Source organism: Trichechus manatus, unplaced genomic scaffold (assembly GCF_000243295.1).
Source record: "Trichechus manatus latirostris isolate Lorelei unplaced genomic scaffold, TriManLat1.0 scaffold00012, whole genome shotgun sequence".
Lineage (NCBI taxonomy): Eukaryota > Metazoa > Chordata > Mammalia > Sirenia > Trichechidae > Trichechus > Trichechus manatus.
The window spans coordinates 23,167,202-23,185,292 of NW_004443948.1; the positions used below are offsets into that span (position 1 = coordinate 23,167,202).

General features: G+C 34.9%; 1 protein-coding gene across 1 annotated transcript in view; it reads left to right on the plus strand.

Annotated features, from left to right (window-relative positions):
* The window catches only part of NCAM2 (neural cell adhesion molecule 2), a 289,809-nt gene that overhangs the window by 78,990 nt on the left and 192,728 nt on the right, over positions 1-18,091 (plus strand). Inside the window, exons 6-7 of the mRNA XM_004371382.1 lie at positions 9,760-9,877; positions 16,422-16,582. Of these exons, the coding sequence (XP_004371439.1) occupies positions 9,760-9,877; positions 16,422-16,582 (279 nt within the window). The remainder of the gene's footprint in view (positions 1-9,759; positions 9,878-16,421; positions 16,583-18,091) is intronic.

Consider the following 18,091-nt stretch of genomic DNA (forward strand, 5'->3'; position numbering starts at 1 on the left):
TATTGTGAGTAGAATTGACTTCTTAATTTTCTTTTCTGATTGTTCATGCTGGTATATAGAAACAAAACTGATTTTTGCATGTTGATTTTGTACCCTGCAATTTTGCTGAGTTTGTTTATTAGCTATAGGAGCTTTTTTGAGGATTTTTTTTTTTTTTTTAAATATAGGATCATGCCGCCTGGAAATAGACATAATTTTACTTCTTCCTTTTTAATTTGTATACCTTTTATTTATTTTTCTTTTCTAATTTTTCTGGCTGAAGCTTCCAGTACAATGTTGCATAGCAGTGGTGAGAGTAGGCACCTTTTAATTTTTCTTATTCTTAGTGGGAAAGTGTTCTGTCTTTCATCATTGAGTGTCATGTTAGCTATGGGTTTTTCATAAATAGAAGTTTCTTTCTATCTGTAGTTTTCTGGATTAAAAAAAAAGTGTTGGATTTTTTCAAAAGCCTTTTCTGTGTCAATTAAGATGACCATGTGTTTGTTCTTTTCTCTTTGTTCTTTTAATGTAGTGCGTTTCACTGACTAATTTTCTTATGTTACTCTACCCTTGTATTTGCAGCATAAATCCCATTTGGTCAAGATGTACAACCCTTTTATGTATTCTGTTAGATTTAGTTTGCTAATATTTTGTTGAGAATTTTTGCATCTGTATTTATGAGGATTACAAAACCAAAAAACCAAACCTGTTGTCGTTGAGTTGATTCTGACTCATAGTGACCCTATATAAGGAATACTGGTCTATAATTTCCTTTTCTAGTAATTTCTTTATCTTTCTTGGTATCGGGGTAATGTTGGCCTCCTAGAATAAGGTAGGAGTATTGCCTCTTCTTCTGTTTTTTAGAAGAGTTTGATAGGGATTGGTATAATTTCTTCTTTAAATGTTGGATAGATTTCACCAATAAAGCTGTGTGGTCCTTGCCCTTTTAGTTGTTGGGAGGTTTTAATTACTAATTGAATATTTTTACTTATTATATGTGTGATGAAATTTTGTATTTATTTTCAAGTCTTTGTTCACTAATTTATGTGTTGCTAGGAATGTGTCTATTTCATGTTATCTAATTTGTTAGTTTACAAGTTTTCTTAATAAGGCTGGTAACAGTGTCTCCACTATCTTTTATGATTTTAGTTATTGGCATGTGTCCCTTTTTTTCTTTCTTTGTCAGTCTAGCTAAAAAACAAAAACAAACAAACAACAAAAAAAAACAAACCCATTGCCGTTGAGTCGATTCTGACTCATGGCGACCCTATGGACAGAGTAGAACTGCCCCATAGTGTTTCCAAGGAGGAGCTGGTGTATTCGAACTGCTGACTTTTTGCTTAGCAGCTGAGCTCTTAACCACTGTGCCACTAGGGCTCCAGGCTAGCCAAAGGTAAGTCAATTGTGTTGATGTGTTGAAAGAACCAGCTACTGGTTTTATCGATTCTATTTTCTTTATATTATCTGTTTTATTTATCTTCACTCTAACTTTATTACTATGTCATTCCTTCTGCTACCTTTGGGTTTAATTTGCTCTTCAAATTCTAGTTCCTCACTGTATAAAGTTAGATTATTCATTTGAGATCTCTCATATCCTTAATGTAGGCATTTCAGCTATTCATTTCTTTTCCAGCACTGCCTTCAATGCATCCCATAAATTTTGGGTTGTTAGCTTTCCCTTTTCATTTGTGTCTATGTATTTTCTAATTTCCCTTGAGATTTATTCTTTGATTAATTTGTTGTTTATCTTGATTAATTTCCACAAATTTATCAATTTTTCTGTTTTCTTTCTATTGTGGATTTCTATCTTTATTCCTTTCTGTCTAAAAAGATACTTTTTTTTATGATTTCAGTATTTTAAAATTTATGAAATTTATTTTGGGGCCTAACATATGTTGTGTCTTGGAGAATGTCCCATGTGAACTTGAGAAGACTAGAAATTCTGCTGGTTTATAAGAGAGTGTTGTGTATACGTCTGTTGGGTTTATTTGGTTTATAGTGTTGTTCAAGTCCTCTATCTTCTTACTGATCTTCTGTCAGATGTTCCGTTCATTATTAAAAGCAGTGCATTGAAATCTCCAACTATTATCGTAGACTCATTTCAGCTTTCAATTCTGTCAAAGCCATTTCGTATATTTTGAGATTCTGTTGTTTGGTTCACAAATGTTTATAGTTTTTATATTTTGTTAGTGAATTGACCCTTGTATCAATATATTATATCCTCCTTTGTCTCTTATTGGAGACCTGGTGGCACAGTGGTTAAGAGCTTGGCTGCTAGCCAGAAGGTTGGCAGTTCTAATCCACCAGCCACGCCTTGGAAACTCTGTGGGGAAGTTCTACTCTGTCCTATAGGTTTGCTATGAGTCGGAATCAACTTGACAGCAACGAGTTTGGTTTTGGTTGTCTTCTGTAACAGTTTCTGAATTAATGTTTATCTTGTCTTGTATTAATATAACTACCCATCTCTGTTTTGGATACTATTTGAAGGAGATATCGTTTTCCATTCTATCACTTTCAACCCATGTGTCTTTTGGGAGTCTCCTGTATACATCATATAATCGGATCATGATTTTTTGTTTGTTTAGTTCCTTTTTTATGTGTCCTTCTTTTATGACAGTCTCTGCCTTTTCATTAAAGAGTTTGATCCATGTATATTCAAAGTAAGAGCTGATAAGGAGAGACTTACTTCTGCCATTTTGCTATTTGTTTTATGTTTGTCTTATATTTTTTTGTCCACTATTTCCTCCATTGCTGCTTTCTTTTGTGTTTAGTTTTTTGTTTTGTTTTGTTTTTTTGTTTTTTAAATAATGAACAATTTTTATTCTCTTCTCATTTCCTTTTCTGCATATTTTTTAGATATTTCCTTTGTGGTTACCATGGGGTTACGTTTGACAGCCTAAATTTATAACAGTCTAGTTTGAATTGATACCAGTCTAACTTCAATAACATATGAAAACCGTCTTCTTATAAAGCTTCATCCTCCTTCCTTTACTTTTTGGTAACTAATCACATTCTTATATATAATATGCCAAATAACATAGATTTATAATTATTTTTATGCATTTGTCTCTTTAATAATGCAGGAAATAAAAAAATAGAGTTACAAACTTAAAAAAATTTAATACTGTCATTTATATTTGCCGATGCAAGTACCTTAACTGGAGATCTTTACTCTTCATATGACTTCAAGTTACTGCTAAGTAGCCTTTCATTTTAACCTGCAGGACTACCTTTAGTGTATCTTGTAGGGCAGTCTAATTGTAATGAACTCCCTCAGTTTTTGTTTATCTCGGAGTGTCTTGATTGCTCCCTTATTTTTGAAGGAAAGTTTTGTCAGATATAAAATAATTGGTTCACAGTTGTTTTTTTTTTCTTTTCAGCACTGTAAATATGTCCTTACTGCCTTCTAGCTCCTTGATTACTGATGACAAATCATCTCTTAATTGTATTAATGAGTTGCTTCTCTCTTGCTGCTTTTAAGATTCTCTCTTTCTCTACAGTGTGAATATAGTGTGTGTCATTGTGGCTCTTTTTGAATTTAGCCTACTTGGAGTTTCTTGAATTTCTTGGAAGTATAGATTTATGTCTTTCCTCAAATTTAGGAAATTATCAGCCATTTTTTCTTCACGTATTCTTTCTGCCCCTTTCTCTCTCTCTTCCTCCTCTGAGATTCCCTTAGTGTGTGTATATTGGTCTGGTTGGTTGTGTCCTATGGGTTCCTTAGACTCATTTCACTTTTATTTATTCTTTTATTATTATCATTTTATCCTAATACTCAGTATTTTCAATTGTCCTATCTTCAAGTTAGCTGATTCTTCTGCCAGCCAAATATGCTGAAGGAGTGTTGAATCTATACATTACTTTGGAAGAATTGTCTTCTTGAAACTATTAAGTCTTATGATCCATGAACACAGAATATTCCAGTTAGTTAGGTTTTCTTTAATTTATCTCAGTAGTATTCTGAAGATTTTGTGTATATAATTTGTCAGAGTTATCAAATATTTCACTTGTTTTGATGCTATTGTTATAACATTGTCTCTTTATTATTCATTTTATACCCTGAAACATTACTAAATTCACTTAAATTATAATACCTTATTTTGTAGAAACCATAGGATTTTCAGTATCAGTGATCATGATTATGTCATCTATGAATAAATAGTTTTATTCCTTCCTTTCCATTCTAGATGTCTATCTTCCTTACCTTATTTCAGTGGCTAGAACATCCAAAATAATATTGAATAAAAGTGATGTGAGTTTCCATCCTGTCTTTGTTCTTAAAGTTTTTGGGAAAATATTCATTGTTTCACCATTAAATGTATTGCTTGCTGTAGGCTTTTCAAAGAAGTTCTTTATCAGGTTGATAAATTGCCCTTTTCTTAGATTGCTAAGATGCTTTATGAAGAATAGATTTTGAATTTTGCAAAATGCTTCTTTTTTGAATATATTGAGATAATGTTGTATGTGTGTTTTTTTTGTCTGTTAGAGTTTTGTTTATGTTTTTTTCTCTTGATAAGGTGAATTGCATTGTTCAATTTCAGATTGTTAAACCAGTGTGTATTACTAGGATAAATCCCACTTGGCCATGATATGTTATTCTTTTACATATTGTTTGATTCAGTTTGCTAAATTCAGAAGAATTTATGATTTATTTTCTTAAGGTTTATGGTCTAATTTTTTTTTTTTGTTGTAGTAATGACTTCGTATTACAAAATATCTGATTTGGGTATCAGAGTACTGTTGGTCTCATCAAATGAGTTGGAAAGAGTTTCCTCCTGTTTTTTGTTTTTGTTTGTAACTGGGAACATTTGTGCTTAATTTCAATTTTTTTAAATTAAATATTTGGTAGAATTTATCAGTAAGCACAACCATCTGGGTCTGTAGTTTTCTTTGTGGGAAGATTTTTAACTACTGTTTTAATCTTTTAATAAGTGAAGTGCTATTCAGGTTATCTATTTCTTTTTTAAGTGGAATTTAAAAGTTTGTATCTTCAAGGAATTTGTCTATTTCATCTAAATTGTCAACTTTCCTGGTAACTATACCCCCTTGTTATCCTATTAATATATTTAGAACCTGTGGTCATATTGATTTTCTCATTCCAGGTATTAGTAATTTGTTCTCTCTATCTCTCTCACTTCATTTTCTTTCTCCTAATCAGTCTGACTAGAAATCTATCAGTTATACTGATCTCTCAGAGAAGCAGCTTTTGGTTTAATTGATTTTCTATTTGTGTTTCTTTTTCTATTTTACTGATTTCCAGTCTGATTATTTTACGTTTTGTGTTAGTTTCTTTTATGTTTGATCTTCTTTTTCTATTTTCTAAGGTTAAACATGAGGACACTAGTATGAAAACTTTCTTCTCTTCTAACCTATGCATTTAGTAGTAGAGAATTCCCTATTATGTACTGCTGGTGGCACAGTAGTTAAGTGCTCAGCTGCTAACCAAAAGGTTGGCAGTTCGAATATACTAGCACTCCTTGGAAACCCTATGGGGCAGTTCTACTCTGTCCTCTAGGGCCACTATGAGTCGGAATTGACTCAGCAACAGTGTGTTTGGTTTTGGGTTTTACCCTGCTATTGACACATAATAGCAATGATAATGTTATTTAAGTCTTCTCTATTCTTTGAAACTTTCTGTCTACATGCTTTTTCATTTATTAAGAGAGAACTGTTTAAATTTCCAAGTAAAATTATGGATTTGTCTATTTTTCCTTGTAGTTCTATCAGTTTTTACTTCATGTATTTTGAAGCTCTGTTATTATGTGCATGAAAGTGGAGAATTGTTATGTCTTCTTGATAAATTGACTCTTTTATCATTAGGAAGTGATCTTATTTATCCTAGTTAATATTCTTTATTTTCTATTTCCGAAGTAACAAATTACTGCAAATTTTTCTAGTTAATAAACACATATTTATTATTTTACACTTTATGTAGGTCAGATATCTGAGCACCTGGGCTCAGGGTACCACAAGGCCAAAATCAAGGTGTCACCAGGGCTGTGTTCTTTCTGGGGGCTTTGAGGCAGAATCTCTTCTTATATCATTAAGGTTTGTTTGCAGAATTCAGCCCCTTGCTAGCTATAAGCCTGAGTCCCCCATATTTCCTTGCTAGATCTTATCTGGGGGCCACTCTTAGCTTTGAAAGGCCACTCTCTTGTCTTTGCACATAAGCCCCTATGTATCAGTGCCAGCGTCAGTGCATCTAAACCTTCTCATACTTGGCATATCTCTGGCTTCCTCCTCTTCTAGCTGAGTTAAGTTCTCTGCTTTTAAGAGCTCATTTGGACCACTTGGATAATCTAGGATAATCTCCCCATTTTAAGGTCCATTGCCTTAATTAAAATGACACATAACATATCTGTAAGTGCCAGGGATTTAGGCATTGAGGCATTGACATCTTTGGGAGCCCGTTATTCCATATAATGGTTATATATATATAGCTTTAAACTGTCGATTAGCCCTTAATGTAACTTCAATAATAACAAAAAAAACTAGTATAGTTATCATTTTTGATGCTCTTCTTTACTTTGTATATCTCCAGGTTTTCATCTGGTATCAGTTTCCATATACCTGAAATATTTCCATTAACATTTCTTTTAGTGCACATCTTCTGGCAATGATTCGTTTCACCCGTTGTGTGTCTGAGAAAGTCTTTATTTCACCTTTGTATTTTAAATAAATTTTTACCAGGTATAGAATTCTAAATTGTCAAGATTTGTTGGTTTTGTTTTGTTTTTGTTTTTGTTCTTTCTTTCAGTGCTCTCAAATTTCTGAGCCGTTATACTTGGCCTGCGTTTTGTTACTCTGTACATATAATGTGCTCTCCTATGTCAATTTCACTGTCTGCCTGACGATTTTCTTTTTATCATTTATTTTGGCGATTTGGATATGGCATGCCTAGGTGTAGTTGTCCTCATTATTCTTGTACTTGGATTTTGTTAACCCTCTTGTAAATATGGTTTAATACTTTTTACCAAATTTGGAAAATTTGCAGCTATTAGGTCAGATATTGTTTTCTGTCTCATAATCATTTGAGGACTTCAATTTCACATGTATTAGGCCACCTGAATTTCCCCACAACACTTAAAAGTTCCGTTCATTTTCTTTCAGTTTTTTTTTTTTTCTTTCCCTGCATTACTTCTTGGATAGCCTCTGTTGTCTTATGTTCAAATTGACTAATCTTTTCTTCTTCAGTGTTTGATCTACTGTTAACCTTAGCTGGGGTGCTTTTTACATCAGACATTGTAGTTTTAATTTGCATAAACTTGATTTTCTAAATATCTTCTCTATCTCTAATTAACATTATCAAATCTTTCTTATAGCTTCTTGAATGTATGGAATGACGTTATAATAACTGTTTTAATGTTTTTGTCTGTGTTATTTGTGGGTCAGTTTCAGTAAATAGTATTTTATTCTCATTATGGCTCATATTTCCTGTTTCTTTGTCTGACTAATAATTTTAGATTGGATGCCACATGTTGTAAATTTTATCTTTTTTTTTTACTGACTATTCTTTTATTATTTTACATATTTTAGGTCTTTGTCCTGTAATACAGATAAATTACTTGGAAACAGTATAATTCTTTTGACTCTTACATTTAAACTTCGTTAGGTAGGATTAGAACAGCATTAAGTCTAGGGCATATTTTACCCAACTCCTTAGTAAAACATTTCTGAATTTTCCACCTGTTGTCTCATGAGTTATGAGGCCTTTCACTGTAACTAGTGGGAATAAGAACTATTTCTTGCTCTTTGAGAGCTTCGAATATTATTCCTTCTTATGTTTTAGGGTAGTTATTTACCTGGCCTTAATTAGCTTCCTCTTATGTATGCACTCATCAGTACCCATCTGTAGATCACAAAGGTACCCAAGGCCTGTCTAAGGAAGTCTTTACTCTGAAGCTCTTTTCTGTCCAACACTCTGCCCAGTGAACTCTAGCCACCTTTACTTCCCCAGACTACCAGCTCTGCCTTCTCACTTTAGGGAGACCTCCAAACTCCAGTTGGACTCTGCAATAGGACTGACCTAGTTTTTTTCACATATATCAAAGGTCACCGTTGACTTCTTGTGTTGACTGATTTATAATGTTTTGAAAGCTGTTGTTTCGTATAGTGTGTCTAATAATTTTCGTTGTTTCAGGTAGTAGGGTAAATTGGGTACCCAATGAATATCTTCAGGAGAGTTCTGGAATTAGTCTTTAAAAGTACTATATAAATATACAGTATTAGTGTTGTTCTGCTAACCTACACTGTAAGTAAGACATATTTAATTAGCAGAGTCAACATTTAATAAAACATACACGTGAAGATTTAGGTCAACCTCTGAGATCATGTAGTGCAGATTGTTTGTAGAAAAGAAAATAATAAAAAAGAGTAAATAACCTGCTTTTGTTAATAGCATTAGCAGGACTAGAACTGGAGCATATAGTTCTTGATTTGGAAGTGTTTCTATTTACTTTTTTTTTTTTAACGATAGAGAGAATTTCTATCAAAGAGTTCATTTTCATCATAATTCTCTAATGGGTTAAAAATCTTAATTCTTGTAATAAAATATAGTAATAGTGTTCCTGCTGCCACATTAAAAATTAAGAAAAAGCAAAACCAAATGCATTTGTTTAAAATGTTCTTTTTCATAATTACAAGATAAAGAAAACAGGATACAGAAAGTCAAATGACAATTTGCTTAGAATGCAGAGTTGATCTTTGGAAAAAGGTATCCATGCTATTGTAATACTAGTAATTATTATGTTGTTTTAGAGACAGCATGTCATAGCATGCCCAGTAAATCTAAATTCATAAAGGAGTTACTTGATTTATTGTGTTTAATTACTAAGGTACATATCAGTTTGTATCCCCACCATCAATGGGCATAATGCAGCATCAATGCTGACTTGAATGCTATTGTAGAGATATTTTATTATAATCACACTTCTAAATCCCTGTCTGGTCATGTTGTCTAGGTCATGTAAACACAAATCTATTAATATAATTAATTTTAGGAATATTGTTTTGTAATATTCCATTTGAAATCATGAAACTATGTATTAAATCAAAGTGTATGCTTTACTTTGAAATGTAACTTCTGTTAAGGATGTTATTGATTTATTAACTGCAAAGGGTATGTTTTAGTAGTAGTTCAACATGTCCAAAATGTGCAGCATATACAGTTTTTGCAATGTAATTAGTTAGAAATTGGGAAAGCTTAATTTTAAAATTGAATTGTTCATGAAAATCTATTTTCATACTCTATGGCTTAAGCAGTTTCTCTTCATAAAATGTTCTATAGTTGTTTGAAGAAATTAAGGGTAGTTAATAAGAAAGAACATTATGATTTGACACCTAATTTGAAAGCCCTGTCTTGAAACAGTGAATGATTGCTTGTAGAATTACATGTACGAGGAGAACGCAAATAGGAAATCCATTTATGTTCAAAGTAGATCTCAGAATTGATGTAAGCCAAGGTGGTTTTGTCTGTCTTTTTGTGAGAAATATTTCATAAAAGTATATATACTTTCTAAAATGTTTAATGTTTCATATATTTTTTAAAACAACATTGTAAAATAGCTTTACCGTGAATTAGGTAATTATTGTACCTTAAAAGGCAGATCAACGTTCTTAGAGTCATTTTACTTGAAACCAAATCAGTCCATTGATATAAGTGAAGAAACTAACTATCAAGTTTTAAAGCTCAGCATAAAATGATCTGTGGGAAAAAAGCCCCAATGATGATGATGAAAATGTTTTACATCTCAATTAACTCTGTCTTCCTTTTTCCTTTAGTGCCACCAGCAATCACAATGCCTCAGAAATCCTTTAATGCCACAGCAGAGAGAGGTGAAGAGATGACTTTATCCTGCAGGGCCTCTGGCTCTCCAGAACCCACCATTAGCTGGTACAGGTAGGTTATCAACACACGTCTCTCTGGCTTGTGTCCATACTAAGATTTATGGAATAATATTCTGGGATCTTACAATTTTGGCAAGAAACAAAGCATTCTTTTTGAATTTCACTAGAAATATGATACTCTTGTTTTCAGTTATGCAGGTTAGATTAAGTCGCTAAAGAGGTCAACACATGATTTCACCCTAAATTTCTGAGCTAAAGGCTGCCTTCATAGCTTTGGTTGTTCTGTCTACCAGAACATGTTTCAGACCCAAATAAGGCCCAGGAGCCCTGTAACTGATTAAACCATTTTCTTATTATTACTATAGAGTAGCTTGAGGTAGAAGTCCTGGTATAGATGACATCACTGCTCTCTGTGTACAGTACCACATATGATAGAATACAGTGTTGTCATTGTGGTTAGCTGCCATCGAGTTGGTTCTGACTCATAGTGACCCTGTGTACAGTGGAATGAAACACTGCCCAGTCCTGCACCATCCTCACAATCATTATTTATGTGTCATATTATCCCAGAAAAAAGGCTAATTATGTAAACTTAAATTCATATGAGTTTAATGTAGTTTAAAAATTTTACCTTATGAAATGAATAAATTCTCTTTTTAAAATATATTAGTTGGCAGTTCACTTTTAACTATATTGTTTTTAGAATTGTTAAATATTATTCAACTTCAATTAAAATCAAATGGCTATCAAAATATGCCTTATATTTAGGTTGTGGCTCAAACTATTAAAATATCAGGCAATAAATGTTCAAGAGTGAACAATCTTGTAAATATTTATTGGTTATTAGTGCGGTTTACTACACAAACGTTAGCTATAGATATTTTAGAATCACTTCTAAACTTGAAAAACCTCCTAGTGTGAGCAGAGGAGCCAAGATGGTGGATCGATCAGACGCATCAGCCAGTTCCTCTACGGCAAAGACCCAAGAAAGCAAGTGAAACAGATATAGATGATAATCCTGAAACCATGAACATCAAATGAAAGGATGAAGAATTAGATTGAACACAAAGTGAAAGAAGAAACAGATCAGAAAAAGTGAACGAGGAGGAATACAGAGGGGAAGAACCTGTCAGCTAGCCTGGCACAGTATGACCATCTTAAGACAAAGCCAGCAGTCATCCTGGGAGAGAAACACAGGAAGGCAACTTCATGAAACTTCCAACAGGAGACAGAAAAATTGTGCAGTCATACCTGGAGTGGAAAGAGGTGAGCAGGACATGGGCTGGTTCTAGCGAGCGAGAGTACAGGAGGGAGGGAACGGGCACCAGGGTTCTGGGCTCCGCAGAGTAGGGAGGGAACCAAGAACTGGAGACAAGGGTAATCAACTGTGGCAGTCCCTAACCATTCAAAATAGTGACACACAAGGAGTAATAGATCCATAGAATGTCAGCAAGAGGGCCCCCACCTGACCGGACTTCTCCCCACCGCACACTCGCTAGGGGCCAGCTCCCAAGTGCCGGCCGCATCCAGTGGGAAGTCCTCAGGTACTCTTGCTCGGTGATCAGAGGAGCACGTTCCCCCTCCTCCTACCCTCCTAGTGAATAACACTGTGAACCCCCACATTCCTGTAGCCCTGATGGCCAGGAACACAGTATGAGCCTCCCCTTTTCACCCCACCCAGCTACATCTGCCATCTCCCCACCCTCTATCTGCCAATCACCCTAGAGGACATCAGGAGGGCATAACCAGAGTAAATATTTACGTACCCAATGAGAAAGCACCGAAATACGTAACACAAACCTTAACAGAAATGAAAAGGGAAATAGACAGTTTTACAATAATAGTAGGAGCCTTTAATGCACCACATTTGATGATGGACAGAACAACTAGAAAGAAACTCAGCAAAGATACAGAAGATCCAAATAACGCAATCAGCCAACTTGACCTCATAGACATTTACAAAGCACTCGACCGAAGAGCAACACAGTACACATTCTTCTTTGGTACACATGGATCATTCTCTAAAATACTGTCTCTAGGCCACACATTCAAAAATATTGAAAGATTACAAAGCATCTTCTCAGATTACAACACTATGAAATTAGAAATCAGTAACAGGAAGAACAAGAAAAATAATCAGATACTTGGAAACTGAACAACGCCATGCTTAAAAACCACTGAGTAATAGAAGAAATCTAAAATGAAATTTAAAAAATTCCTAGAAACAGATGAGCATGAAAACACAACACACCAAAACCCCTGGGACACAGTAAAAGCAGTGCTCAGAAATCAATTTATAACAATAAACATGTACATCAAAAAAGAAGAAAGGGCTGAAATCAATACCTTAATCATACAACTTGAACAAATAGAAAAAGAGCAGCTAAAGAAGCCCACAGATGCCGGAAGAAAGGACATAAAGATTAAAGCAGAAATAAAGCAAAAAACAGAAAAACAATCAAAAAAATCAACAAGACTAGAAGCTAGTTGTTTGAAAGGATCAATAAAATCGACAAACTACTGGCCAAATTGACAAAGAAGAAAAAGGAGAAGATGCACATAACCCAAATAAGAAATTAGATGAGTGACATTACAATAGAACCAAATGACGTAAAAAAAGGATTATAACAGAATACTATGAAAAACTGTACTCCGGGATCTAAGATACATCTATTGGTCTCATTCCATCAGGAGCAAAGGAAAATGAAGAAAAACCAAAGACACAAGGAAACAATTAGTCCAAAGGACTAATGGACCACATGAATCACAGCCTTCACCAGCCTGAACCCAGAAGAACTGGCTGGTGCCCACTACCACCACTGGCTGCTCTGACCTGGATCACAGTAGAGGGTCTTGAACAGAGCAAGAGAAAAATGTAGAACAAAAATAAAATGCACAGAAAAGACCAGTCTACTGGTCTGACAGAGACTGGAGGAACCCCTGAGACTATGGCCCCCAGAGAATTTCAACTACTTTGGACTCCTCAGCTCTGAACTCTGTCTGTGAAACCCAGAATCACTGTCTGACTGTGTTTGGGTTCTCCCTTCCTAAAGTTCAATCTGGAAGCTTTCTTTAGAGAGTAAGCTTGGCAATTCTCAGGGGTCACTCTCATGCAGTACCTGTTAACCAGTGTTTGATAATTGTTGTTTCGTATGTGTGTTCGGTGTTTTAGTTGTTTAAAGTGGAAAGTTAAATGTCTTAGTCATCTAGTGCTGCTCTAACAGAAATATCACAAGAGGATGGCTTTAATAAAGAGAAATTTATTCCCTCACAGTCTGATCGGCTACAAATCCAAATTCAGGGCATCAGCTCAAGGGGAAGGCTTTCTTTCTCTGTCAGCTATGGAGGAAGGTCCTTGTCGTCAATCTTCTCCTAGTCGAGGAGTTTCTCAGTGCAGGGACCCCGGGTCCAAAGGATGCTCTTGTTTCTTGGTCGTATGAGGTTCCCCTGTCTCTCTGCTTGCTTCTGTCTTTTATATCTTAAAAGAGATTGGCTTAAGACACAATCTAGTCTTGTAGATCTCATCAGCATAACTGCCACTAATCCATCTCGTTAACATCACAGTGATTGGGTTTACAACACATAGGAAAATCACAGAAAACCACATCAGATGACAAAATGGTGGACAATCACACAATACTGGGAATCATGGCCTAACCAAATTGATACACATATTTTTGGGGGACACAATTCAATCCATGCCAGTAAATATGATCTCTGTTACTCCATCAGGACCAGAGTAGAATTCTCATCCCTTCTTTATCATTTGCGCTAATCCCTAACCTTGACCCTTATTTCCTTATGTCTGGAAAAGGGGCACTTAGAGAAGTGATTTGAGTTGAAAAGAATGGGTTCATGAGAGTCTATCAGAATCTCGTAGGGGTCTTTTTAGAATTTGCCATTGCGTTTGAATGAATGAAAGTAACTATAAGAGTGCATTCTATCTATCAGGTTTGCTGGTAAAGGAGTATTAAGAACTATTATTTTGGTCATTGTTATGGATTGAATTGTGTCCCTCAGAAGTGTGTGTCAACTTGGCTAGGCTATGATTCCCCAGTATTGTGTGGTTGTCTTCCATGTTGAGATCTGATGTTATTATCGTAAATGTTGTAAATCCTAACCTCTCTGATTTTAATGAGGGAGAATTAGAGACAGTTATGTTAATGAGGTAGGACACAATCTGTAGGATTAGGTTGTATCTTGAATCAGTGTCTTTTGAGATATAAAAGAGGGAAGCATGCAGAAAAGAGAGGGACCTCATTGCTACCAAGCAAGAAGAACCAGGAGCGAAGCATGTCCTTTGGACCTGGGGTCCCTGTGCTGAGAAGCTCCTAGACCTGGGGAAGATTGATGACAAGGGCCTTCCCCTAGAGCTGACAGAGAAAGAAAAATTTCCCCTGAAGCTGGTGCCCTGAATTTGGAGATCTAGCCTCCTAAACCATAAGAGAATAAATCTCTATTTGTTAAAGTCATCAACTTGTGGTTATTTCTGTTACAGCAGCACTAGATAACTAAAACAGTTATTATCCTTTTTTCTTTTTAATTTGACTTTTGACTTTTTAATTTGACATAATCTTTATACACTGATAATTGTAAATCTGTTCCAGATCTACTCAGTTACTTCAGATTCCACATGAGGGATTCACCGTTTGTTTTTTTTCCCCAATGCAATTTTCCAGAGTATTGCAGCCAACAGTTATCCTTCTTTCTCATCACTCCTACTATGGTGAATTTTGCCCCACCAATAAAAAGTAATGAGAAAATTAATTATTGGGTATATATTATCTTCTAGGGAGCCCTAGTGGAAAAGTGGTTAAAGTGCTCAGCTGCTAACTGAAAGATCAGTGGTTCAAACCCACCAGCCACTCTGTGGGAAAAAGATGTAAACATTATAGCCTTGGAAACCTGATGAGGCAGTTTTACTCTCTCCTGTAGGGTCGCTCTGAGTTGGAACTGACTGAACAGCAATGGCTTTGGTTTGATTTTTATATTATCTTCTATTCCCTCCAGCAAGCCCATAGATTTTTCATGGTAGGTGGCCATGTTTCACTCATTTGCTACGCTTCAAACATTTATCACAGCATTTCACATGAAGATATCACAGTATTTCACGTGAAGTCTAAGAGAAAATACTCTGTGTCTTAGTTATTTACTACTGCAATAACAGAAATACTACAAGCTTTAAAGAACAGAAATTTATTTTCTCCAAGTTCTGGAGGCTGAAGGCCAAATCAGGATCTTGGCCATGTTGCTTCCTTCCTGGTCAGTAGCCTGAAGCATTCCTTGGTTCCTTGGTGATCCTCACCTGGTCTCTGTCTTCTCCCCTGTGTTCCTATCTATGTGTCTAATCTGCTCTTTTTATAACTCAGAAAAGATTGGGTTTAAGACACACTCTACCTTGGTATGGCTTCATTAACATCTTTATTAACATCTCAGAGAAAACTACTTCTCAACAGGATTACATCCACAAGTTAGGATTCCAGCACAAATTGTGTGAACACAATTTAATCTATAACACTCTGTAACTCATTAAACCTGGAATTTATATTACTGTGGGAGCTCAAGTTCCTTCATCTGTGAATTGAGGGTTGGGGAAATTATAACTAAAATTTTAATTTTCTCATTCATGTGTGAGAGTAGGGAGAGAAAATATGTATCTTTTAAGTTAATTGTGAGTAGTCAGTTAAGCAAGTAATATAGGGAACTTTTTTTAAAAATTATAAAATGCTATAACCTCTAGTGCATTATTATTTTGAAACATGAATAACTTTTGTTGAATAGATTATTTGACAGATTTATTGAATAGATAACTAATTGAGGAGTAAACACTATGCATTTGATTCTAGGTGAGAAAGCTTAAGCATTGTTATTCTTATATAGCTGTTGTAAAAATTGAGAAAGTTAATATATGAAAATAATACTTGTAAAAATATAAAAACCAAAAACCGTGTTGCCATCGAATCGATTCTGACTCACAGTGCCCCTATAGGACAGAGTAGAACTGCCCTATAGGGTTTCCAAGGAGTTTCTGGTGGGTTCAAACTGCCAACTTTTTGGTTATCAGCCAAGCTGTAAACCACCGTGCCACCAGGGCTCCGTAATCTTATTTGTTTATTGACAATAAGTTGATTTTGTATTTACATTGTATTTTTTTTTAAGTTTTTTTGGAGGACGTTTCCAGAGATATCTTTCAAAGACCCTCAGAACCTAGTAAATAAATGTTTTATAACTATGTGTTGACTCACCACTATTTAAAGTGTATGTGGCATTAAAATCAGGAAAGGAAAATTATTGTTGAAAACAAAGTACAAATGGAACCAGTGTGCTTTTATGCCTAAGGTTAGTGTTCAACTGTCTACATAGCTCATATGTTATTCTTGTCTCTAAAGTCAAATGTACTTTCAAGTATAATTTTAGTATTTCTGTGCCAAGGTGTCCCTGGGTTACTAAAAATATCTTTGATTGAAATATAACTTTGTCTATAAATGACAGTAGACATTAAATGATTGATGCCTATAGATCAGAAAGTTGAGTATTACCATCTCATCAGTTATGAAGTCAGATTTATGAAGAGCAACCTCTTTTTTCTTCTTTAGGAATGACAAGCTCCTTGAAGAAAATGAAAAGTACCTTTTAAAAGGAAGCAATACAGAACTTACTGTCAGGAACATTATCAATAGTGATGGGGGCCCTTATGTCTGCAGGGCCACAAATAAGGCAGGAGAAGATGAAAAACATGCATTCCTCCAAGTTTTTGGTAAGTATTATGGCATAGAGTTTAAAATCTTGATGTCTAGAGGGAAAGCTGTGTCAAATCCTTGTCTACCATTTATACAAGCTGTTTGACTTTCCCACAGGTTTCTTATCTCTAAAATATATTTTAAGATGGAATTGACCTGATACAATTATTTTAAAGATTACATGAAGTTACACATATAAAGTCTTTTAAGATATTGGCTAACACATAATGGAGGCTGGAAGAAAATTCTTTTAAATTACACATCATGGATTGTCATATTTTTTTCTGTATATGAAGGTTGATCTTCATAAACATTTAAATCACATGTTGGGATCAATGTTTTTTTCATATACTCCAAGCGTACATTAATAATTAGGACATACTGATCTGTAATTATATGTCATAATTTTTTCATTTTTTAAAAGGAAATGCAATATGAATATCTTCCATCTTTACCAAGAGCCATAATTGCCTTCTTTGAGATAACTGTAGAGAATACGAACTAGAAATAAATTGTAGTTATTGATTTAGCTTACATTGTGTTCTCAGTAAATAATACAATATGCTGGTTGGTGATTATAATACTACTTTCTTTAGTAAGTATAGCACTAAATATTAAATTTACTACAAGCATTTAAATAAGGAAAACCGAAGAAGAATTGACACCTTTGAATCGTGGTGTTGGCGAAGAATATTGAACATACCATGGACTGTCAAAAGAACAAACAGATCTGCTTGGAAGAAGTACAACCAGAATGCTCCTTAGAAGGAAGGATGGCGAGACTACATCTCACATTGTTTGGATATGTTACCAGGAGGGACCGGTCCCCGGAGAAGGATATCATGCTTGGTAAAGTAGACGGTCAGCGAAATAAAGGAAGACCCTCAACAAGGTGGACTAACACAGTGGCTACAACAGTGGGCTTAAGCATAACAACAATTGTGAGGATGGCGCAGGACCGGGCAGCGTTTCGTGCTATTGTACATAGGGTTGCTATGAGTTGGAACCAACACAACAGCACCTAACAACAACAACAAGCATTTAGTATGTTTCTTCCATTTTAGCATATGTTGTTATGAAAATAGCTTGACAACGAAGCAGCGGGAAAGCAGTGAGAACTCTGTAGGAATAAGGAAGACCAATGGTTACAATTCATAGTGCAGAGGGACCACTTACATAGACCATGAGATGAATGGTAATGCCTGTGTGAGCTCCCTCTCTGCCCATTGGTTCTGTAGCCACTATATTGAAAGCATTTTCTGAATTAGAGATTTTCAAAAAGCTTACATTCCAGCAGAGTGATATAGAAGAGACTCGGCTATACAAAATATTTTAAAACTAAATGAAATTTAGATAATAAAACATTCTAGGAAAGAAGTGCAACTGAATAAATCTCAGGTAGGGCTGGGTAAGAGGGTACTATTTAGATAGTGTGATATTGGAAAGTTTCTCAGAAGCATGATGTTTAGGTGATGTTTAAACAGAAAATATCTATCTTTTAAGTTATTTGTGAGTAGTCAGTTAAG